Source organism: Clytia hemisphaerica, unplaced genomic scaffold, assembly GCF_902728285.1.
Source record: "Clytia hemisphaerica strain Z4C2 unplaced genomic scaffold, Clytia hemisphaerica genome assembly, whole genome shotgun sequence".
NCBI classification, from domain to species: domain Eukaryota; kingdom Metazoa; phylum Cnidaria; class Hydrozoa; order Leptothecata; family Clytiidae; genus Clytia; species Clytia hemisphaerica.
In genome coordinates this window covers 623,845-645,629 of record NW_027103929.1, presented here as the reverse complement: position 1 = coordinate 645,629, position 21,785 = coordinate 623,845, and the positions used below count along the sequence as shown (strand labels likewise).

At 36.0% G+C, this 21,785-nt stretch overlaps 3 protein-coding genes across 5 annotated transcripts; all 3 read left to right on the top strand.

The window, feature by feature from the left end:
* The first annotated feature begins 1,890 nt into the window (after positions 1-1,890).
* On the top strand, positions 1,891-9,198 carry LOC136809796 (U4/U6 small nuclear ribonucleoprotein Prp4-like). Its single transcript, XM_067066353.1, has 7 exons — positions 1,891-2,177; positions 2,644-4,087; positions 6,253-6,320; positions 6,879-6,986; positions 7,488-7,535; positions 7,829-8,023; positions 8,556-9,198. Exons 1-7 carry the CDS (start codon positions 1,970-1,972, stop codon positions 9,110-9,112), a joined length of 2,628 nt encoding a protein of 875 aa, XP_066922454.1. The 5' UTR covers positions 1,891-1,969; the 3' UTR covers positions 9,113-9,198.
* Positions 4,623-20,753, top strand: LOC136809768 (arylsulfatase B-like). Of its 3 annotated transcripts, XM_067066324.1 has the most exons (5): positions 4,623-4,716; positions 5,025-5,188; positions 18,144-18,804; positions 19,349-19,529; positions 19,611-20,753. In XM_067066324.1, exons 3-5 carry the CDS (start codon positions 18,145-18,147, stop codon positions 20,636-20,638), a joined length of 1,869 nt encoding a protein of 622 aa, XP_066922425.1. In that variant the 5' UTR covers positions 4,623-4,716; positions 5,025-5,188; position 18,144; the 3' UTR covers positions 20,639-20,753. The 3 variants fall into 3 exon arrangements, with proteins under 3 accessions (XP_066922425.1, XP_066922424.1, XP_066922423.1); XM_067066323.1 differs by having other exon boundaries at positions 5,043-5,188; positions 19,349-20,753; XM_067066322.1 differs by having other exon boundaries at positions 19,349-20,753.
* Positions 12,860-13,948, top strand: LOC136809795 (galanin receptor type 1-like). Its single transcript, XM_067066352.1, has one exon. The coding sequence runs from the start codon at positions 12,956-12,958 to the stop codon at positions 13,946-13,948; it is 993 nt and encodes a 330-aa protein (XP_066922453.1). The 5' UTR covers positions 12,860-12,955.
* Positions 20,754-21,785: the final 1,032 nt, after the last annotated feature.

The window sequence follows — 21,785 nt, the reverse complement described above, 5'->3', positions numbered from 1 at the left end:
GGTTTTGTTAATTTAGATTGAGTTTCCAATATCTGAAAGGGTGTCTGCTTACTGAAACTATGCACAAATGAAGATAGGGATGTATGTATAGTCTTACTATGTTAAGAGTCTGCTCAGCGTGTTGAAGCCAGAAAGGTGCATTTGCCAAGTGGTCAAAGGCAAAATGCAACTTAAATTACTCTCTTTTATTTGCCTTCTGCAGGTTTAATGAGGCTAGTAGACCACATGAAAATTCTTTTTGGACTGTCAAGAGAGAGAAGAATAGGGAGAACTGAAATTTTACGGGAAGAATCAATTTTAAGCCGCTATTATGGCCAAGGCCTTCACTACCACATGAAATTTTTTATCCACCAAAGACTCAACAAAAATCCAAAAATAACCATGTAGCATGCAATGAGGGCCTTGCAAGAAATTGACCTCTCAAACCATCTAAGACTTTGTTCTGTTGTGATTTCAGGCCATGGTTTCTAGACAACCGAAAAATTTTAGGGCCCAAATTTTCAATAAGTATCAAATATTTTTTCCATATTCTATCACTAAGAAAGAAGCAAATCAGCTGAGGCCCTCAAAAGTGAGATAATGCTTCTTGAAATTGCTTTCTGATTCAATTTCTCAAATTTGGACCAAAAATCCTCAAATTTATTAAGTCTATTTCAAATTAGGTGGCATGGCAGTGTTTTTTCAAACCTCAATAACTTTTGATAGAATTTGAATTAAGTAGAAATTTTGTGCTCGTTAAAAAGACAAACAGGAGTGGGATACTGTAAAGAAAAATCTCAAAAAGATAGGAAAATGAAGATTGAAAATGAAGAAGAGGAATATCAACTTCTTTAATAATTGTGCTATAATGATCATATAGATATCTATAGAGCGTCATTAATGTGAAAGAATTTTTCAAAAAAAATTATTACATCAAAAGATATAGTATATATAGTATATCAATGATTGACTTCAAAAGTCATCAAAAAACAACAAAAAAGAGCCCTTTTTTAAGTCAACCAGGGTTTGAGTTTTAGGGTGTATTTTTTGATTGAATGAATATTTTTTAAATATTTTTTCGCACTAATGAGGTTCTAAGATTGAAAAGTTTCTTATACAAAATGAAGATCATAGCATTATTCTACAAGAAGTTGATTTTCTCCTTCTTCATTTTTCATCTTTGTTTTTCCATCTTTTATAATTTTTTTTTTCTTTTTTGATAATATTCCACTCCGGATTATCTTTTCAACGAGCACAAAATGGCTACTTAATTCCAATTCTATCAAAAGTTATTAAGGTTTGAAAAAATACTGCAAGCTAATTTGAAATACACTTTCACTAGCCATTCGATGGGAATTTCAAAAAAATTTCACAGGTTGCAACAATCATGGTTTTGACCAATATACTTAAAAATGAAGCAATTCTGAGGATATCACTTCCTGTCTGTGTGTCTTTATCTCTCAGAAAATGGCTCTTAAGACTTAGACAAGGAAGCTTGTGTCTTGTGATATTATCCAAAAGTGAGGTTGAGCTCTCATTTTCTTTTTCAGTCTAAGTTGTACTTTTGGATGAAAATTGCAATATCATACTAAATTATAAAAGTTGAAAAAAAACAAGATTTAAAATCATGTATAAAAGTTAAGGCCCCAAACATAGTTCGAACCCCCCCCCTTTCTAAGGGGGGGGGGGGATGACACCTTCCAAAAAAGTGAAGAAGGGGGGGGATCAGAAATTTTCATTAAAAAGTGGGGATCGTTTAAGAAGGGGGGGCTTACATATATTGTAGATTATTTTTCAGCACTGTTATGAATCATTTAAGAAGGGGGGATCAGACCCCTTCCTGCACTATGCAAAACCATACAGAAGCAACACTCATATTTCATGGTCTTTTTACCGAAAGTATTATTAAAATTGTTTTTCTTTTTCTTACAGCTATAATAAATAATATTTAAGTAAGAATCAGCCGTAAAATTATCCAAAAAGGAGCAATATGTCGTCTGACGAAGAAGATGGCCCACAACTGAAAAAACAAAGATTGTTTTATGGTAGTTTAGAAGACCAGGAGAGGGAAAGGATATTACGTGAGGAGAAAGCAGCACAGGAATTGTTACGTGCACAGGGAAGTGAATCAAGCGAGGAGTCAAGTGACGATGAGGATTCAAAGAAAAAGAAAAAGAAACGAAAGAAGAAGAATCAAGGTTTGTTTTACTACCCCAAGCTAAATATTTGGGTTTATTAAGCTCTCCTTCTATTTTATAGGGGCATTATTCTTCCGGCTTGGAGACAAGTTTTGCAGGTCTAAAGAAGAAATTATCTGTGAATATCTTTTGTTGGGTGCAGGGGCCTAATCATTGCAATCATAAAGTTTTCTTAGTGTTAGTTGGCCTAAATTTAGTATTATAGAGGTCGTTTCATAGAGGTCAATAGACCTGAGAAATACACTTCTATAAATTAAATTAATTAAAGTATTTATTTTATTAGAGGCTTTCTGTTAACTTAGGTAAACATAGTAATAATTTTGGTCCGGTCAAATCACTAGAATCCGCAACAGTTTTCTTGCAGTGTTCATACAATTTGTTGGGAATTGTTTGATAATTTCTACCTGAGCAAAACTTCCAAAAAACATCAAACCATCAGGTTTTAAACAGTTAGTTTTCTTTTCAGAATCTGACGGCGAATCTGATAGTGATGAAGATACAGCAGTTGATCGAGCTATGAAAGCTGGTAATATCAACATTGGTGATGTTGAAACCATGGAAATGACTCCTGATGCCAAAGCTGAACACCAACAAGAATTAATGGCACAATTTGAAAAGCGTAAAATAATCAAATCTATCACCGTGTCTACTGATGATAAAGCTGTCAAGGCTCGATTACGTGAACTTGGCCATCCTATTTGTCTCTTTGGTGAAGGACCAGCTCAACGTCGCGATCGTTTAAGAGATTTGCTCTCAGTCTTTGAGCAGCTTTTACCAGGATTTACTGCAACTAAGGAAGAATCTGAGGAAGAAGAAGAGGCAGATGCTCCTGAGGAAGTATGGTACCATGAGGGGACCGAGGAGCTGAAAGCCTCACGGTTGTTTATGGCCAAGTACTCTGTCCCTAGGGCAAGAGATCGTTTGATACAAGCCAAAAAGGACTTAAAAATGCCTGAAACAGAGAAACTGAAAAAGTCGCAAGAAGTGCAAAGAAAGATGAGAGCATTGATTAATTTTTGCAGTCAGATTGGTGATAATCGTCCTCTATCGTATTGTAATTTGTCACCTAACGGGAAGCTTCTGGCCACTGGATCTTGGAGTGGTTTATGTAAATTATGGTCGCTTCCTGATGGTAATGAAGTACGAACTCTGAAGGGTCATAACGAGAGAGTTGGTGCTATTGTCTTTCACCCTCAATCCACAATAAGTTTGGAAAGCTCTGCTGCTAATATGGTATCTTGTGGTGTAGATGGTGTTGTTCAATTATGGAATCTAGAGGATGATGCTCCAATCGGGAAAATCGAAGGCCACGAGGAGCGAGTTTCAAGCCTTGCTTTTCATCCTTCTGGCAGGTTTCTAGGTACCTCGTGTTTTGATAAATCATGGCGTTTATGGGATTTGGAGCAACAGACTGAGGTTTTACATCAAGAGGGTCACGGTAAGGAAGTCTACAAGATTTGTTTCCAACAGGATGGTGCGTTGGCAGTCACAGGTGGTTACGATGCTAGAGGACTGGTCTGGGATTTGCGTACTGGTCGTAACGTGTTTTCACTTGACGGACATTTGAAAAGGGTTCTTGCCGTTGATTTTCACTCAAACGGCTATCAAGTTGCCACAGGAAGTGAGGACCAAAAATGTATGATTTGGGATTTGAGACAACAAAAATCGATTTACACTATTCCAGCTCATAATAATTTAATATCGCATTTGAAATTTTGTAATAACTTTTTGGTGACAGCTTCTTTTGATGGTGAAGCGAAAGTCTGGTCATATCCTACATGGACACCATTGAAAACTTTATCAGGACATGAACAGAAAGTCACTTGTGTTGATGTTACTCAAGATGAGAATTTTATTGTAACAACTTCCTTTGATCGGACATTCAAATTATGGGGACCTGAGTTTTTAGTGTAATATTTTATAAATGTATGATGTTTTGGTCGTTTTAATACCGCGGCTATGTTATGACATAAGACTAAAGGACATGATGTAAAGAAATCTTCAACCTTGGCCTTTTTGTTTATTTGCTTACCTTTTTTGACTTCATAATGTATTACATTTTTAACTCTTTTTTTAAAATAGAACAGTTTTTTAACGGTCGACGCGAAAGATTTTAAATTGGAGATACTCTTTATTTACAATTTTAGTCTTATCATATACGAGCTGCCAGTCAATCTTCATATCCAGTCTCGCATATATGAAAAGATGCGTTTTATCCCACTTGTCATTCAAAAAAAACAATTTGTCTTTTAAATTCAAAGAAATTCCACCATTATTGAAGTTTATCCTGTTTAAAATGTTCACTCCAGTGTTTTGCTATTTTGTGGAAACCATTCCCAAACCAAACTACTATAATAACCCTGACTTGGTTTTCACAATGTAGCCAAAAACACTGCACAGTTAAAGCCAATTAAGTTTAAATGATTTTTTTTTCATTCTAGATGTTGAAAATGATAATAATGATAAGATAACATTCATTACAATGTCTGACATCCGTTGGTTTGATTCTAACAGTGACACAGCAGAAATTCATAAAAAGGTAAAAAAAACTAGCAAACAATTGAAGATCCTTGTTATCTTAAGCGGAACAGAATTTTTTGTTTCTCAGTTTTTGTTATTACTAATCATTGTGACTGGAGCCCCATTAGATAATTATCTTCATGTACATTCACAAGTTTATGGCTTTGAAAACATTATTACCATTTTTGGATTCTTCCCAAAAGACATTCCCCCTCTAATGTTTTAATTTAAGTATAAATTTACTCATACCCATCACACACATTCATACTACCTGGACAGTGCCATATTGTACCCATTCTTCCAAATTTTATTATTCTAAAGTAGTAGTTTATCCACAACCCTCAGATACACCAATATCAACAATAACGACAGAGAAAACTGAAAGTGCTGACGGTGCTCTGCTGATGGCAACGTCTTGGATGAATTGAAACATCAAGTTGAAAGTGCCGTTGTCGATCAGCAAAAAAACTTGAATCAAAACCGACAAGCAGGTACATTATATTCATTTTATAATGGAGCCTCTTTAATTATTGAACACCCACAGCGAACACAAATTTGTTCGAGTTCAGGAAATTTTGAGTTGTGGAGTAAGATTTTGAGTTAAGGAGACATTCGAGTTATAAGAAGGTTTGAGTTTTTCATTTTCATTAAATTTCGACCCTATGATTTTTGCCAACCGTCATATTTGTCCAAAAAACACACCAAAGTGTCCGAAAAAAAATTGGCACACATGTTATTTTGATTCCCTGCTTTTCAAAAATGTATAACAGACCTCAGAAAATCGAACAAATTTCCCCCTACTACAATGTTGTTTCAACGTACGTTTATCTAATCTACGTTCATATAACGTTACATCAACGTACATCGTTGTGTACCAGCTGGGATGGTAAGTACCACTTTCAAAAAAACTCCGATCAAAAGAAAGATTTTAGAGAATATGGGATAGAGAAAATACTTCCAGGATTCCAATGTGTCATAAACTTGTCACCCCAAAGGGACTGGCCTTTTGGTTAGTGGAGACTAAAAATTATTTAAACGTTTTTCTCAAATACAATTGGAAATACAAGATACTTTTCACTGTAAATTCAACAGATGAAACACGAGACGCCGGCTAATTTTACCCAGGTGAAAAAATACGAAACTTAATCGATATCTCGTTATATAATATCACGCTTCTCTAGAAGTGCATTATAGGTCAATGTTGTGATATCGAGCGGGGCTTTTCTTTGCAAAGTACTCTAGGGAAATACAATTTTTGATTGTAAAACGGTGAACGATACAGTGGCAAAGGTGGCGCTTGCGGATCCTTCAAGAAGCATGCTAGTTTGAGGATGCAGTGAGGCCGTGAACTTTTTCCGATCGTTATTTGATGCAATAATTGTGAAACGAGTTTCTCTATCGAACGCCAAAAAACAAATATAGTAATATCATTATCTTCATTACACACGTCTTACACCTGTTTCACCTGTACCATCAACATCAAAAAGATTCAATTACATGACCTATAAATGATGCGGTGACCTTTTTGAAAGCACTATCACTTTACGAAGTTTTGATTGCAGTCACACAAGATGAAGACAATTTTGATTCTTTTGGCGTTGACAACTCTAGCTGCGGCACAAGGTATGTTTTTGATTGCCTAAAATCATCGCTTCTCATTGTTTCTCAATTTTAAGCAAATTTTAAGGATCAAATAAATAAGAAAATCTTATTACACCTGAAATACCTCAGTTTTACCTTAGAAATGGGAACAGGGTTAGAACAATTTTAAATTCAAAGTGTTAAAAAAATAAGAACAGTCAAGCCTGATCAATGCTTTCTAGAAAGACACCAGTGGCGAAGCTTTTTTTTTAGATTAATATTCAAGCATCTAAGAAAAATCATCATTTTTTGCAACTTCTTTTTATACAAGTTGGTTTAAAAGGAGAATTGATATTGCTCGCCTTTGTTAAGCTTTTCTTTGCTGGCTGAAAATTAACTCGAAGCCATGGCGTTCTCTAGAATTAGAAAGCCATGCGCGAAGCTAAAAGATAATCGCCGTAGGAAGGGGAACAGACTATAACGCCCCTATGTCAAGACCTGCCAGTGGGCTGCCCGTATAGGATAGAGAAAATAAACCTTTAATCAAAGTAATATGTAAAAACATTTTGAACTGTACCATTTTATATTCTTCTTTTTCAGTGTGCAAAGACAAGCAATGGTACTGTCCGTTGTACGCCCGCATGGGATATTGTAAAGCTGAACCACAAAAGATGAAGCAAGTCTGCCCTAAAAGTTGCAACATGTGCGGTGAGTTTCTCCATTGTCTTTTCTAACCTCTAGTGTAAACCCTGCCTCAAAATCGATTTCCTTGTCAGATTCAGGTCAGCCCCGGTGTGCATTACTCATATTTTTACCTTAGTCCCATTAATTCTCGTGCAGCAAACGTGAAAAGGGCGTGAAAAAAAACTCTTTTTAAGAGGTGCAAGAAAATAAAAGGCGCAAAAAATTTAATGATCTAATCTAGCTATTTTTAACACTGACTCTGATAAGTCTAAACATGCACGCAACGCGTAATCTTACATTGCCACAAAATGATCCCTTGATCGAAGATAGTTGAACAGAAATTCTATCAATTGCCTCATTACATTTCATGTAATATTTTCTGTTTTTAACGACTTCAGTGAGCCTTGAGGTTTAAGGAAAATTGACTTCAAAAATTTAGTCGCCAACCCAAAAAATATTTATTCACTAACACCCGGTTTTTTCCCCGATAAGGTGATAAAGTAAATACAATGATTATCTTTGTAGGTGGATCTGGTGGTGAGAAACCTGACGGAAGTGGATCAAAACCAGACCGTAAGTGTAATAATTTTCATTGTCTTTGTAACCCTGAAAAAAGTACGAATTAGATTTTTGCAATATGTTAGTAATTCATAAGGACTTGCATCATATTTTGCGTAAACTGTGTCACAGAGCTCAAGAAGAGGTTGGTATTGGTTAGATCTAAAGTTGATACTTTCATCACGTTACCTTACCTTAATATTTGTTTCCAAAAGTATTTTCCATCTTATGAATTTGAAAAGTTGTTGTGTTGAGTTTCTCTTGAATTTTCCTCATTGTGCAGCTATATTTGTACTTTTCTCTTTCAGAATGTGGAATCCCTAAAGCAGGATCGCGAATCATCGGAGGTGAGCGTGCCAAGAAGGATGCATGGCCCTGGCAAATCAGTTTGTATTACAATGGCCAGTTCATGTGTGGAGGATCCATCTTGTCACCAAGATGGGTGTTGACTGCTGCACATTGTGTGGATGGGTTCGATTACCGTGCTTATGAAGTCGTATTGGGTAAGTGTTCTCTTTTCTCCTTTATCTAGGAGACCTAAAATAGCCCGGGGGAAATTACCCTTGCCGAATGATAGGAATATTCTGCTGAGGCTCGAAAAATGGACCCTACTTGGGACCCACTTTTCGAACATTTTGTCAAAATTTGCGGAAAAAGTGACCCTGAATGGGACTGAAATTCCAATATTTGGAAGTGAAAAGGTACCCTGACTAGGGTTCGTCTTTGCTCCTGCATGCTTTGCCATGACATTAAACAAGAGTTTAACTTGTATTGACAAAAAATCAAGGCGTATAATTTTTTCTCAATGCCCCTCGCCTCTCTTTGGCCTACCTTTGAATGGTGGTACACTCCTCTCCCGTCATTTGATTAGCTCCTTGCTACTGCAATTTGTTTTTGAGGTAGTCTACATACAGTGCAAATAAGCTCTATCTGATTTAATACGAAATGATGTTGTAGTTATTTTTCGATGCTTGAACATTGTTCCCAGTAAATTATCATTAAGATTAGTAAAGATTTGTTGTATTTGCCACCCAGGTGACTACGATCGAAGTAATGGCGATGGGGACGAGCAGGTTTACAAAGCCGTCCGTGCTTTCCATCATCCAGACTGGATGCACCCGTCAGAACTCAACAATGATATGGCCCTTATCGAACTTGACAGACCAGCTGTTTTCAACGATCACGTCCAACCTATCTGCTTGCCTGAGGCTGGTGAAGAACTAGCCCCTGGTTCAGAATGTTACATCACAGGCTGGGGTCAACACACTGTTGGACAATCAGGGCCACCAGCCATGGTTTTGAAGCAAGCCCTCTTGAAGACTGTGTCTCAACAAACATGCTACAACATGAACACACGTAATCTCGGTATTCGCGTTACTGACCACATGATCTGTGCCGGTCGTGGACCACGTGACCCAACATCTGGTTGTCATGGTGATTCAGGTGGTCCATTCGTTTGCAAAAACAAGGGCCGTTGGGTTTTGTATGGCTCTGTCTCTTGGGGATCTGGTTACTGCAAGTCATCAGAAGCTTACAGTGTTTTCGCTAAGATCAGCTCTCAAGTCAAATGGATCGAAACATACGCATATTAGATTGTATAATTATTGATCCATTTTTTTATCAATAGTACCCAATTTTTTATTAAATAAAGAAAATTCAAGCCAAAACAGTGATCAAATTTACGTGGTAAAAATTCCTACTTGTAACCGTCCGTGCTAAAACGGGCGTGGTTCAAAGTCAAGTAATTTGTTGGCTCGTTTTGACTCCCCACCTCATAATAAACTAGTGAATGGAGACTCTTTAGATCTTGGAAATATTGACCCCGTTTGGTTTGAAATTATTCCCCTCAACTATCTATGACAAAAATTTTTAATAACTTGAAATCCTTAAAGATCCCTATAAAAGTACAGTAACTGACTGGGTCTGAAATACAGGGGACAATCGATATCAACGAGAGAATGCGCTTTTCACAATAATTATAAAAATTTGTTCATAAAATATCAATAGCATCACGATGTATAATGAAAATTAATTACACGATGTAATGATCAACTCGGTAAGAATTGTATAGGTGTCCGCCCTGGTACGCCCTGAATTTTATAGGTGTACGCCCTGAATTTTGAAATTTATGAAATTTTATTCTGAAAATTACACGAATTGAAGTTTTTTGTGTTATAATTTGAAGCCATTTTTCAAAGTTTAAAATTTAAAAACGGTCAAGCGATATATTTCGGTGGTACATGTTTTTTTTTATAAGCTTTTATAACGCTTATAAGCATACGAAGGCTCAGATTTGCAGAATTCCTAAGCATAACATGAGCATATACATATATGTCAGCCTAAAATATTTTTCAAGTGGTCATTTTTATCTGTTTTTGTTTCATTTTTATCTGGTTTGGTAGAGGTCAAGTAAAAAATAAGACATTCCACGGCTAGCTACATTCCACTGCTCCCAAAATCTGAACAATTTTTTACAAAATTTTTGAAATTTCATTTAAAAACTTGGCTCGGGGTGAATCATAAGCATAATTCTTAAGCATCTAATAAGCATAAACTATGCCTGGATGCTTTGATAACTTAAGCATACACGAGCCTGACCAAGGGGCATACACTTGCTTATAAAAAAACATGTATCACCATTCTCAAGCTTATAAAAATCCAAGTGTGTATTTTTTACTTGTATTTTTATAAGCTTGAGAATAGTGATACCACCGAAATATATCGCTTGACAGTTTTTTGAAGTTTTTTAATATAGAGATAGAGAAATTCAGTTTCAAAATCGCTAAAAGCTTTTCTTTTTTTAACTTTATCGAACAACGGTAGATCAATCAATAAATTCACTTTAGGCGGTTTCACATATTACAATCAAACCAACACAAAAAACCTCTTTGGAAGGAAGGTTTTGATTAATCAATTAAACCGATGATAAAAACAACTAGAAAAAGCGATACGGTACACAATTTTTGGCAAGGGACCAGTAAACATGGCTGTTTTTCCTAATTTTTTAATACGATCTTAGTTTTAACACCCTTTTTTATTATTGAAAAAGCCGCCATCTTTATTTAACGAAATCTCATTTCAAATATACTCTTAATGATAGCCATTTTTGTGTGGCTGGCTTTGGATTTGCTGAGAAATAACAGTGTTGTCAAGTGATCTCCATCATGTTGAATTTCACATCGCACGTTCCCGAAAACGATACAGAACCCTATTCAACATTTGCTATAGTTTTTATCATTATTGATATGATCGTTTTACTCTTTCATGATATTCTACAGTGGGTTATTTACAAACCACGAGTGAATGATGAAAATCAGTATCAATTGATTCGGATATTATCAGGCGTTGATTCGATACAATGCATCTTAATAGTTCTAAAAAACCTTTACGCAGTTGGCTTAAATAGCATTGGCAACCAAACAGTTATTAAATGGCTGTGGCTACTTGTATATATTTTCAACGCCTCATCAATGTTTGTCACAATTTTAATTGTGGTAGACCGGTTCATTGCTGTCAAATACCCTTTACGGTATAACGAATTAGTCTACAAACGTAGAATTAATATTACCGTTTCCATCTCAGTTCTTTTTTGTGCAGTCGTCTTTTGTTGTCTATCTTTGATTGATAACGTTATCAGAATCACAACACGCAATGTGTTTTTCGCGAACCGTGGTACGTTAATATTCCTCGTTGTTTTACGAACTGCAACCTGTATCACTATTGTTGTCTTGGGGAAAATCACGATACATTTCGTGCGGATAAATTTTAGCGATCTGTCCATTCGGCATGTTTTAGCGAGATTCATTTTAGCGAAAATAGGGAAAACTCGCCAAAACGCTAAAATTAGTCTCGCTAAAATTTCTACGATTAAAGTACTCGTTACCACAGATCTACTCTCAGAGATGTTAAAAGCAGCTCGAAATCTTTTCAGAAAGTTTAAAAGTTTGAAAGATTAAAATTCGGGAACGTTTATTGAATTACTAACATATTAAATTGTATTCCTTATTTTATCGTCTGTAGCTTTTATTTGTTTCAGGTTTTTAGATGGGGGTAACTCTGATCACGATATCACACAATTTTTTGTCTTCAATCACAATCACGAAAATCAGCAAAAAACTTGGATAATCACGCATCTCTTTGAAAAAAGTCCAAATCACGTATCACGGCTCAAATATTTTTCAAATCACGATCACGTTTTGACTTCTCATCACACAATCACGTAAAAAAATTTCCTAATCACGCCAGTAAAAAGTTTGGGAGCCTCGTAGATATATCGAAGAAGCAAAGAAAATTTGATAGGATTCATGAAAAATTCTTGTGTGAAAAATTTTGAGGTCAGTACTCGAATTGCAAAAGTCCACAAGGGTGTCGTTATCCAACCAATGTTCTGTTCACCCCTCTCAGTCCAAAATAAAACCCGAAAATATATAAATTATTCTGGAAAAGTATTTGTCTATTTTGCTTTAGATAATCGATTTTATCGTTTGAATACCCTCAAATTGACTAAAATTCAATTGCCAAAGCTTATTCACCGAATTTTAATTTCAATTTTTAAAGCTTTAGCGATTCACTGGCCATGGCTTTCTCGCTAACTGTAGAGCTGTAGTGTAGAATTTTCCGGCGGCTTTTTTTCAATATGCTAGGCACAAAATTTCTTGTGTGTCCATTTTTCATTCCTGGGTAGTCCGAAAAGAAATGTTTTTACTAATTTTTCAGTTCTTTCGTTTATTAGTTAAAGAAAAGAAAATCAGTCCCGAGTTAGCTTTTTCGTTTATTTTTTCTTCTCAATTTTTTTGAAAATTAATCACATTTGATTTTTTAATACGATTTTGATTTTATTTTGTCTAACCTCTAATATCAGTTTTATTTGTATAGCCTTTATCTTCTTTAACTGAAATTATGAAGCAAGCAAAAGATAATCCAAGCTCACCCCGACCTATTTATAACGAATGAATTGAATTTCGAAAGACCCATATCCATTAATTTTATGTCGGTCAATCTACCTGCCATCGCGTTTGGAATTTTGTTAGGCGGAAATTGTTGTAAATTTTAACCAAAATTTAATTCTTTTTATGATTCTCCAATGTCTCTGACATGGAATGTCACTCTTGTTGTTGATAGGACTGATCTTTATTCAATGGTTGAATCCTATACCTCCAGACCTCCTAGCGTTATCTTTTGATTATAATCATCGATTAGCCTTTCACGACCGTTCTTGAAGAGAATTTTTTGATTGGAATACTCTTATGAAGGTTGATCGATATCAATGAATCTAAACGTTTTATTCATTTGTTATCTCATCTATTTATTATAAAATATAACTCACGAAATTTCCGATTTGCAGTAGTATTGTTTACAACGTTTTACTTTGCGCTTCTCATCGAAGAAAGGAAATTTTCTTCTCGTTCATATTTTCAACTCTTTTGTCTGAAATTATGGAGTTAGCCAGGAACAACTCAACAACAGCTAAGCAATTTATAACGAACGAATTAACTTTCGAAAGACCCATATCCATCGCTTTTATATCGGTCAATCTACTTGTCATCACTTTGGGAATTTTCATCAATTCTGTCGTCATTCATTTATACCGACGCCGAAAAATCTCGCACAGTTTATTTAACTTCTTCTTGATGAATTTGGGAATCTCAAACATCATTCAGAATATCGGTGCTTTACCATTCGTTATCTATTTCCATAGAAGCGTGGAAGATTTGGTTCCAATCCGACGAAACGATTTGATATGTTGGTTTGTTAGAGGAGCACCAGTATTTTGGGTTGCCGCATTTGTAACAATGCAAACACTAGCTTTCATGAATGTTCAATTTTATCATATCATTAAGAAGCCATTTTTAAGAGAAGACAAACGAAATTTTGTCTATCACATCATCGCATTTTGGTTAGTAGATTTCGCTTCACTGGCCCCGAATTTTATGTTTTTCAAATATGATAAAATCAATGGTTTCTGTAGACGTATCAGCGCCGAACATTGGACGGTACAACTTTACAAAAGTGCATTATATCTTTTCGGGTTTTTCATCCCACTTTGTATAATAATCGTTACATATGCACTTATCATACGTGAATTTTACATCAAATCAAAAATTGGTTATAAGGCAGAAAGCCCCGTTAAAGTGAAGTACCGGAAGAATGTGGTTGTATTTCTTGGAGCTTTAATTTTTTTAATTTTCGTGACTTCTTTACCCCTTGGGGTTGTATTTATTCTTATTACAGTGACCAATCATTCGGGACCACCCGGCGATCCTCGATTTGAGGTCCGTATTACGAGACTTTTGAAACTAGCGACGTTCCCGTGTTGCTGTACGGCTATTTTAAACGTGGCTTTTTATGCCGGGAAAGACGTGGAAATACGAAATGGATTCAAATATTTTTTTGGCGCTTCCTCTGACACTAGACAACGAAAAAAATGATGAAGCATTAATATACAAAAATGAATATTTACTAATTAAAATGATCTGTCCTAAACCTTCAAAACAACGTTTATCTCATACTTTGAAAGATATCGTACTTACCTATTACAATCCAAAAGTTCCTATGACAGTCAAAAGCGCCAAGATCGCAAAAATGCGGATTGTACTGCGATACAGCCACTTTGAAAAAAGACAAAACCAAGCTGGCGCATTTTCACGAAAAAACTTCTCGCAGAGTTCTTTTTTAGTCGTCCAGCTTGCTTTGTCACTCAAATTTTTGGAAATTTTGATTTTTAGCGGAAATTATTTTATTTGATTGTTAAAGGAATTTTTTGGATTGTTATAGGCAAGTAGCAAACAATTCCATATACTATATAGATGTACTACTATCGAAACTCTTAAAAACTGTCTGGCACAATGCCAACGTCAGCACGAAAATGCTTGAAATGACCTTTTTTTGTCAAAAAGGCCATGAAGTGAGTTCAAATAACCTAACAGCTGAATCTGATAGAAACATCAAATTTCCCATTTTTGAACCTTCATGAGCCCATTTCGACCCTCGGCCCGTAGTAGAAGTTCATTAGGTCAACATGAAAACGATTCTTTACATTTCAATAGTTCTTCAACTCCTAGTCAAAAATTCTTTATTATAGCAATTAGATCATTTTCAAAAAGAGAAAAGAAATAGAGGATAAACAATAAATAATTTTGGTAATTTTGTTGATGAAATTTGAAGTTTAGCTCTTTCTTTGATTTGAACGTCCATAAATCTTTAATGAATATGCGAAAATCTTTTACGTGCCAAGTTGGTTTTATTCTACACAGGAAATGGCAATTCTAATTTTGTTTTTGGAGTCGGGTTCTCTGTTAAAAATTGAAACTAATGTAATATGTATTGGAAGTTTATCGTGGCTTGGATCACGAGATTTACGTTTGGATTTACGTTTTTAGCTAAAGCCACGTTAAACTTCCAATATGAATATCACTGGGTCGATAAACGCAAAATTAATGTATTTTGCTTCGTCGTTCATGGCAATAAATCTCAGCCAATTTTGGGGCTATGACCTTTTCAGTTTGTTTTCCAGTCGGTAAAGAAGTACTTCACCCAATTTAACCGCCTGAAAACCACTCCGAAATCAATCGGGAAAGATCTCAACAGAAAAATAGAATAGACTCGAAAGTCAAAAGATGGCGAAATTCTCACAATGACTTTTTGGACCTACCTCTGGGTGCCCCGGTGGAGGTTCTATAAATTAACCCATGTCCGTCCGTCCGTCCGTCCGTCCGTCCGTCCGTCCGTCCGTCCGTCCGTCCGTTCGTTCGTCCGTCCGTTCGTCCGTCTGTTACCAGCTTTTCTCAATGTTGACTCGTTATTTTTTTCTGATTTTTTGCACAATGATGCAAAATGGCAATGCCTAAAATGAGTCGGAGCCCGATTTTCGAAAAAAAATATATTTGTGCAAATTTGGGCCAAAAACTGCCTAAAAATAGGGTTTTTTGGACTCTGTGCTAAATTCTGTCATTACTTTTTTCTGATTTTTTGTACAAAGATGGAGGGCAAGATTCTCTAAAGAATGGCTGAAATGGTTTTTCCCGGAAAATTCTTATTCGCCTTAAAAAACGGATTTTCGTATTTTGGGGAAATTCCCTTTAACCAAATAAGAAAATATAGCATTTCTCAATGTTGACTCATTTTTTTTTTCTGATTTTTTGCACAATGATGCAAAATGACAATGCCGAACGGAGCCAGATTTTTAAGGAAATTTTTTTTGGGCAAATTTGGGCCAAAAACAGCTTAAAAGGTTTTTTGGGTCTGAATGGTTTAAGTGATTTTCGTATTTGGGGACATTCCTTTTTACCATTTTACATTGTTCAACACACAAGCTTTATTTTTCCATTCTGAATTTTTGTACAATTATTGTCACTTTTTACTTATTTTCATCTGATGTTAATCATTAGGTAGGTCCATTCAGCATGTTGCTTGTTGAGATTATGACAATTTTTAACCATACAAATTTCGTCAAAAAGTCCATAATACGCAAACATACGCTTTTGAGAAGACCTCCCTCCCCCCTTTGTGCGTACGTACTATGTGGATGGCCCCATAATTAATCGATTCATTTTTGGAGTCTGGAATATCGATTAGAAAAAAATTGCTGAGTGAAATGGATAAAGAGGGCGTGGCTGTTGCGTGGTTGAGGAAATTCCCCATTAAATTGGTACTTTCACCATTTTAACAAGTCTACTTAGAATCACTCTGTAGACCTAGAAAATGGCTAAAATGATATGACCCAGACTAACAATGCTGCCTAAGGGGAAAGTGCACTGACTTAAAGCAAGGATTTATTATACACTAGATATACAAGTGCCTGATTTTTGCTGATTTCTCATGTTCTAGCTATGTCCGCAGTAATGATATTATTGTTCACTCTCCGTCCCTGATTAAATGATTTTTCGACACATTTTAATTGCGTTTTATATCAAAATCATTCATCCAATTCCCAAAAGAGACTTAAAACTTTCCCGTGAGAGTCAGATTCTTCTATTTAATTGCCAATTATAAGTCGTTATGACGTTTCAAGTTGTGAGAAAGGTAAAAAATGTGTGTTGTGTATAAGAGATTTAATGCTGACACCGGAAACTTTCAAACTTTAACCACAAAAAAAAACCACCTTGCCACCACGTGCCTCCAAAAGATTTTCATACCACAGTGACACCAAGAAGCTCAGGTCTAATGTTTGTTAATTTTAGCTCTTGTGGTAACAGTTTTGGAAAGATATTCCCAATTGAATATCTCGTGTTACTATAAGCATTTTGTTTGATTTTCCTTGTTTAATGATGTTTTTCTCACATTAGATTTAACAAAATGTATCCGACTTCGTATTCTAGCCTTACTTTCAAAGTTTTTCCCTGCAAAGGTACGAAAAGAAAACGCTAGAGAACTTTTTTAAAATGAGATTAATAAACATTTTTCAAAATCAGATACATTTGAGCCGCCATGACAGTTGTCCTTTGCGGACATAGCTAGAACATCAATTGTTTTCTGAAACAAAGAAAATACAATGGTCGCTCTCCATCGTTTTATGAGTCATTTATCCAGTGTCTCTTATAATTCCTTGCTTAAAGGTTTTGTGTGATCAGGGCATTTTGAATTGTACTGTAGAACTTTGAAAGTGGAAACGAGAGTCTTGGTAAGAGAAAGGAGATTAGTTAGAAAGCACAGCAGTTTAAGTTTTTTCAAAAAAGATGATTAAAAAGTGAGGTAAATTTAACAATTTTTTGTTGAAACCAAGGAACTTGCTGAAACACCGTAAAACGGCTAAATTCCCGAGAAAACTTTTTTCATCGTATGCACTGTTTAGCCGTTTCATAGGCGGTTTTAGACCCTGTCGATTGTGTCGAACTTATCAGGGGAAGGATTTGTAATTTCAATTTCATTGTCTTTTAATGAACATTGCACTCCTTTGCATGTTTCCGACGTACTTGCTCTCTTAAATCCGCCAGTGGTTCTATGCACCAATAAGGCTGTTAAAAAACGCAATGAGCATTTGCGAAACACAAAAACGTAGTTAACTACTAGTCTAATTAAGGCCCAACTTGGGGACTTTAAGAATCTCATATGGCATGGACACATCTAAAGGTTATGATTAAGCAAATGGTGAGATACACGTAATCAAAAACTACAAGACCTTTGCACAACATATGGTGTGATTTTTGAAATCTGATATCTTATTTGTGTATTCGATGATATTTTTTTTTGTGCCTGTTATACACATGTATGTAATAGTGTATGATTTGGCTTTGTCAAGTATTTGAACCATTTTGTGTGGGTGCAAGCCTGGCGGTTTGACCTATTAAAGTGATCAAAGTTGACTTAGATGTATATTATGCTGTAAATATATAACATTTATGATCAACGTTTTTTAGGCTTCTGGTAGAAAAATTCGCCAGGCGACGGTTTTTTTATTTGTGTCAAATTGAGTTGTAATCTTAAGCACTGATTGACATGTGGTAGCTCAAATTAAACGAAAAAGAAATTTCTCTTTCTTATATAGTTTCATTCGATACACTCCTTTCTCCGGTATTTTACCCGAACAGAGAAATTTTAGGCCGCAATTTCTATAGTTTAGAAGGGTTTCCATTGGTAATCACAATGATAAATTTTAATAAAAATCTCTTTAATTGTATTTTTCAGAATGGAAAAACAATCCCCAATATCAGAGATTAGAAGTGCAATGCAATCTTGGTTGCTTTTACTGGTTCTACTGGCTATCATCGGGCATATTGATGCTAAAGGACCAAACATTATATACATTCTAGTGGATGATGTCGGATGGGCAGATTTTGATTACAACACTAAAGGAAACACTTCCATCCCAACTCCAAATATCGATCGAATTGCTAACGAGGGAACTAAACTGAAAAGCCATTACACTCACCCAACATGTACTCCATCTAGAGCTGCCCTAATGACAGGTCGATATGCATTAAACACTGGTCTAATATTCGCTATGTTTCCTGGTTCCTTGGCTGGTCTTCCAGATGATATGCCGACCATGCCTCAGTTGTTACGTAAAGCTGGTTATTCAGCACACATGGTTGGGAAATGGCATTTAGGACATTCACAATGGAAACAAACACCAGTTGGTCGTGGATTTGAATCTCATACTGGTAGCATGTTATGGGATTTGGATAGTTTCGATAAATCCATGTGGCTTGATCCTTGGGATTTCTATGGTCTTGATTGGGTAGAAGCACACGAGAATAAGACTTTTAAGCACAGTCTGAATGAAACACATGCAACTAAACTACAAACGGCAGCAGCTGTGAAGAAAATTGAAGAGCATAAAGAAAAAGTAAGTAATATTCGTCGGATTCCGTCAATCTGGACAAAGGGTCAATATTGTGTCCTGCTATCAACTGGTGTTATCCTTTTCATAGATTGACACACCCATCGGGCTGGGAAAACATCCAGTGGGAAAAGTAAATCGTCCACCGTTCCTATGTTCGCGCTCTCTGACATTAAAGGTTTTGATTTTAAATGATAGTGATATCGTTTACTTACTCATCAGTTTTAATTCACAAGCTTTTTCACATTGGATTGACAAGGATGTGGAGCAAGATTGGTCAGAAAGAGTAAAAAAACATTTTTTGTTTATATCAGCATAATAAAGCAATAGGCAGACACTGTCCTAATATGAAATATGTGTCTGATATGAAACGGGAAAACTTTATGTAAAAATAAAACCTTTAATTAGTCAGACTAGACTTTTCGATTTTAAATATAGCCGCAGATGAGACAGGGGTATTCACGCCAATAATCTAGGTACTCGCAAGGGACTTCGGGCGATAGTTTTCCTTTATAGATTCTACAATAACTTGTTCTTGTTTCAATTCCAGGAGAATCCGTTATTCTTGTACGTCAGTTACACGGCAGCTCATTCACCTTTGCAACCAGATCCTGAGTATGAAGCCAAATGCTTACACATCCCTCATCTTTGGAGAAGACAATTCTGTGGCTTGGTGGTTGGTCTGGATGCTGGTATTGGTCAAATCACCAAAGCTGCCAGAGAAAATGTAGGTGAAGATACTATCATTGTTGTTTCTTCTGATAACGGCGGTTCAACATTATTCGGTGGCCTAAACCAACCATTACGTTCAGGCAAATTAAATCAATTTGAAGGAGGTGTGCGAGTTCCAGCATTCGTTCACGATTTTAGTGGTAAATATACGAACGGCTCTGGTCAAGAATTTCATCATAAGATGCAAATCAGTGATTGGTTGCCAACCTTCTTATCGTGGGCAGGTGCAAAAGATTTGGCTACAAATGTCACTTTTGATGGGATTGACCAATCAGAGGCTTTGAAAACTGGTTCTCCCGCCAGAAATGAAGTCCTCATTGATGTCTACACATCTAAAGATTCTCATGATAAGAAAAACATGGTTGCTTATATCAAAGGAAAATATAAGCTCATCCAAGGAGATATTAGAGATCCTTATTATTACATAGAACCTGTAGCTGATCATGTACAATCTACAGACCCGAAATGGTTCCCAAGAGTTCCTTATGAGAAGTTTGCTCGTTTCTTAGATTACTTGTTTGGTGAACGAAAAGCAGAAATGCATCGAGCTTCGTTCATGAATTATTTCTTGTTCCAAGCATATGCTAAACGAATCGGACCTCAAACATTACTTTTTGACTTGGAAAATGATATTCTGGAGGAACACAACATAGCTGACGAACACCCTGAAATCGTCAAAGACATCCTCGAAACAGCTATGGCAATCAGAAATAAAGCTCCACCGGTTTCTAACTATTTCGAGATCTATCCACATCACGATGAAACTATTGTCTCTGGTAATTGTACAGGCTCTGGCAGATCTTCAAAATTGTGTAGGTTCATTCATCCCTGGCTGGCAGACGATGTTGACCTCTCAACTGTGACTGTAGTACCAGCAGAAAGAGGTGCTCTGATCAGATTCATACGATTAATCCTATTCCTCGCTTCACCATTCATTGCCATAGCCATTATCATATGGTATATATGTTGTGGACGTCACTCTTTGAAACGTATCCTGTCAAAGAGGTCTAATAATGGATATGAAAAATTGCTGTCGGAGAAAAAGTTTGACCCTTTTGCTATTGAGAAAAAATCAGCATTTGTGGAGGAAAAGAAACAAAAACTTTGAAATCAAACAGGAGACGATTAAATTAAACTATTTGAAGTGATTATAGACTTTGTTGATTTCAAATAATTTATAGAAAGTTTTATAATAAAGATGCAATTTTGGAGTATTTTGGAAATAGCGGAATCTAATTGATATTATAAGAACGTCCTGGTTAAGTTGCACATTTTCTTGTAAGTATAAGCATCCTCAATTTTCGGCTCAGGGCTGGAGTTGCTAAGGATTTTCCAGATTTCAGCCAAAATTTTGCCTATGGATTTTAAGCCAAAAATGCCTAGCAATTTTAACAATTTGGGCTTTTTAGATAAGTTTATGTCCAAAATACCTCAAATTTGGTATCTAATTATTTCTTCTTCATTTTTCATCTTCGTTTGTAAATATCTTTGAATAAACTTTCTCAATATAGTGCTCTGAAAAACATAATTCATTAGATTTTAAGCATTCAGTTGGAAAATGGCACGCAAAACAAAATTTAGTGCCCACTTAATAAATAGGTTTGCGGCCGCGGTCGACCGAAAGGCTCCCTTTTTTTCTCTCTACCCGAGAAGAAAGGATTCTCCATGGATTAATCCACTAACCCTTTATCCTTCGTTTTAGTTGCCGAGTATTAGAACTAGATGCATACAATCTGGAGCCTCTTGGTTGCTTTTTGTTTGACACTGCTGGAGTTCGAACTCAACCGCAGCGTAGCTGGATGCTCTTCTATTCTGCTAAAGTCGGCTAAGGTCGCTATAACGCGAATTCAATTTTACGTTAGACGATCCTATCGTCTACACAAAATCACTAAAAAGGGAATATTTAGGAGGTAGGATACATTTGAAAGCAGTGGCGGAGGTATTTACAATGTATTGCCTAATCTTTAGGTTGAAATACTCATAAAGCTGAAAAGGGCAAACCCAAAAAGCTAAGGGCTTTACGATGAAGGCTTCAAAACCATTTGATTTGACCTCCTTCTAAGAACTTGTAGTCGAGGTCAAGTGAGATAGTAATATTCGGGTATTTTGCGCTGGCACATATGCACTCTAAAGGTCATGGCTCCATAAGAGAATCTGCCCACGTTGGCGCACACTGCCTCGATCTTTTTCATTCACTTTTCGAAAGCATCCACCGAAGGAGGACTTCAAAATATCTGTTCTGAAGGCACGTTCCA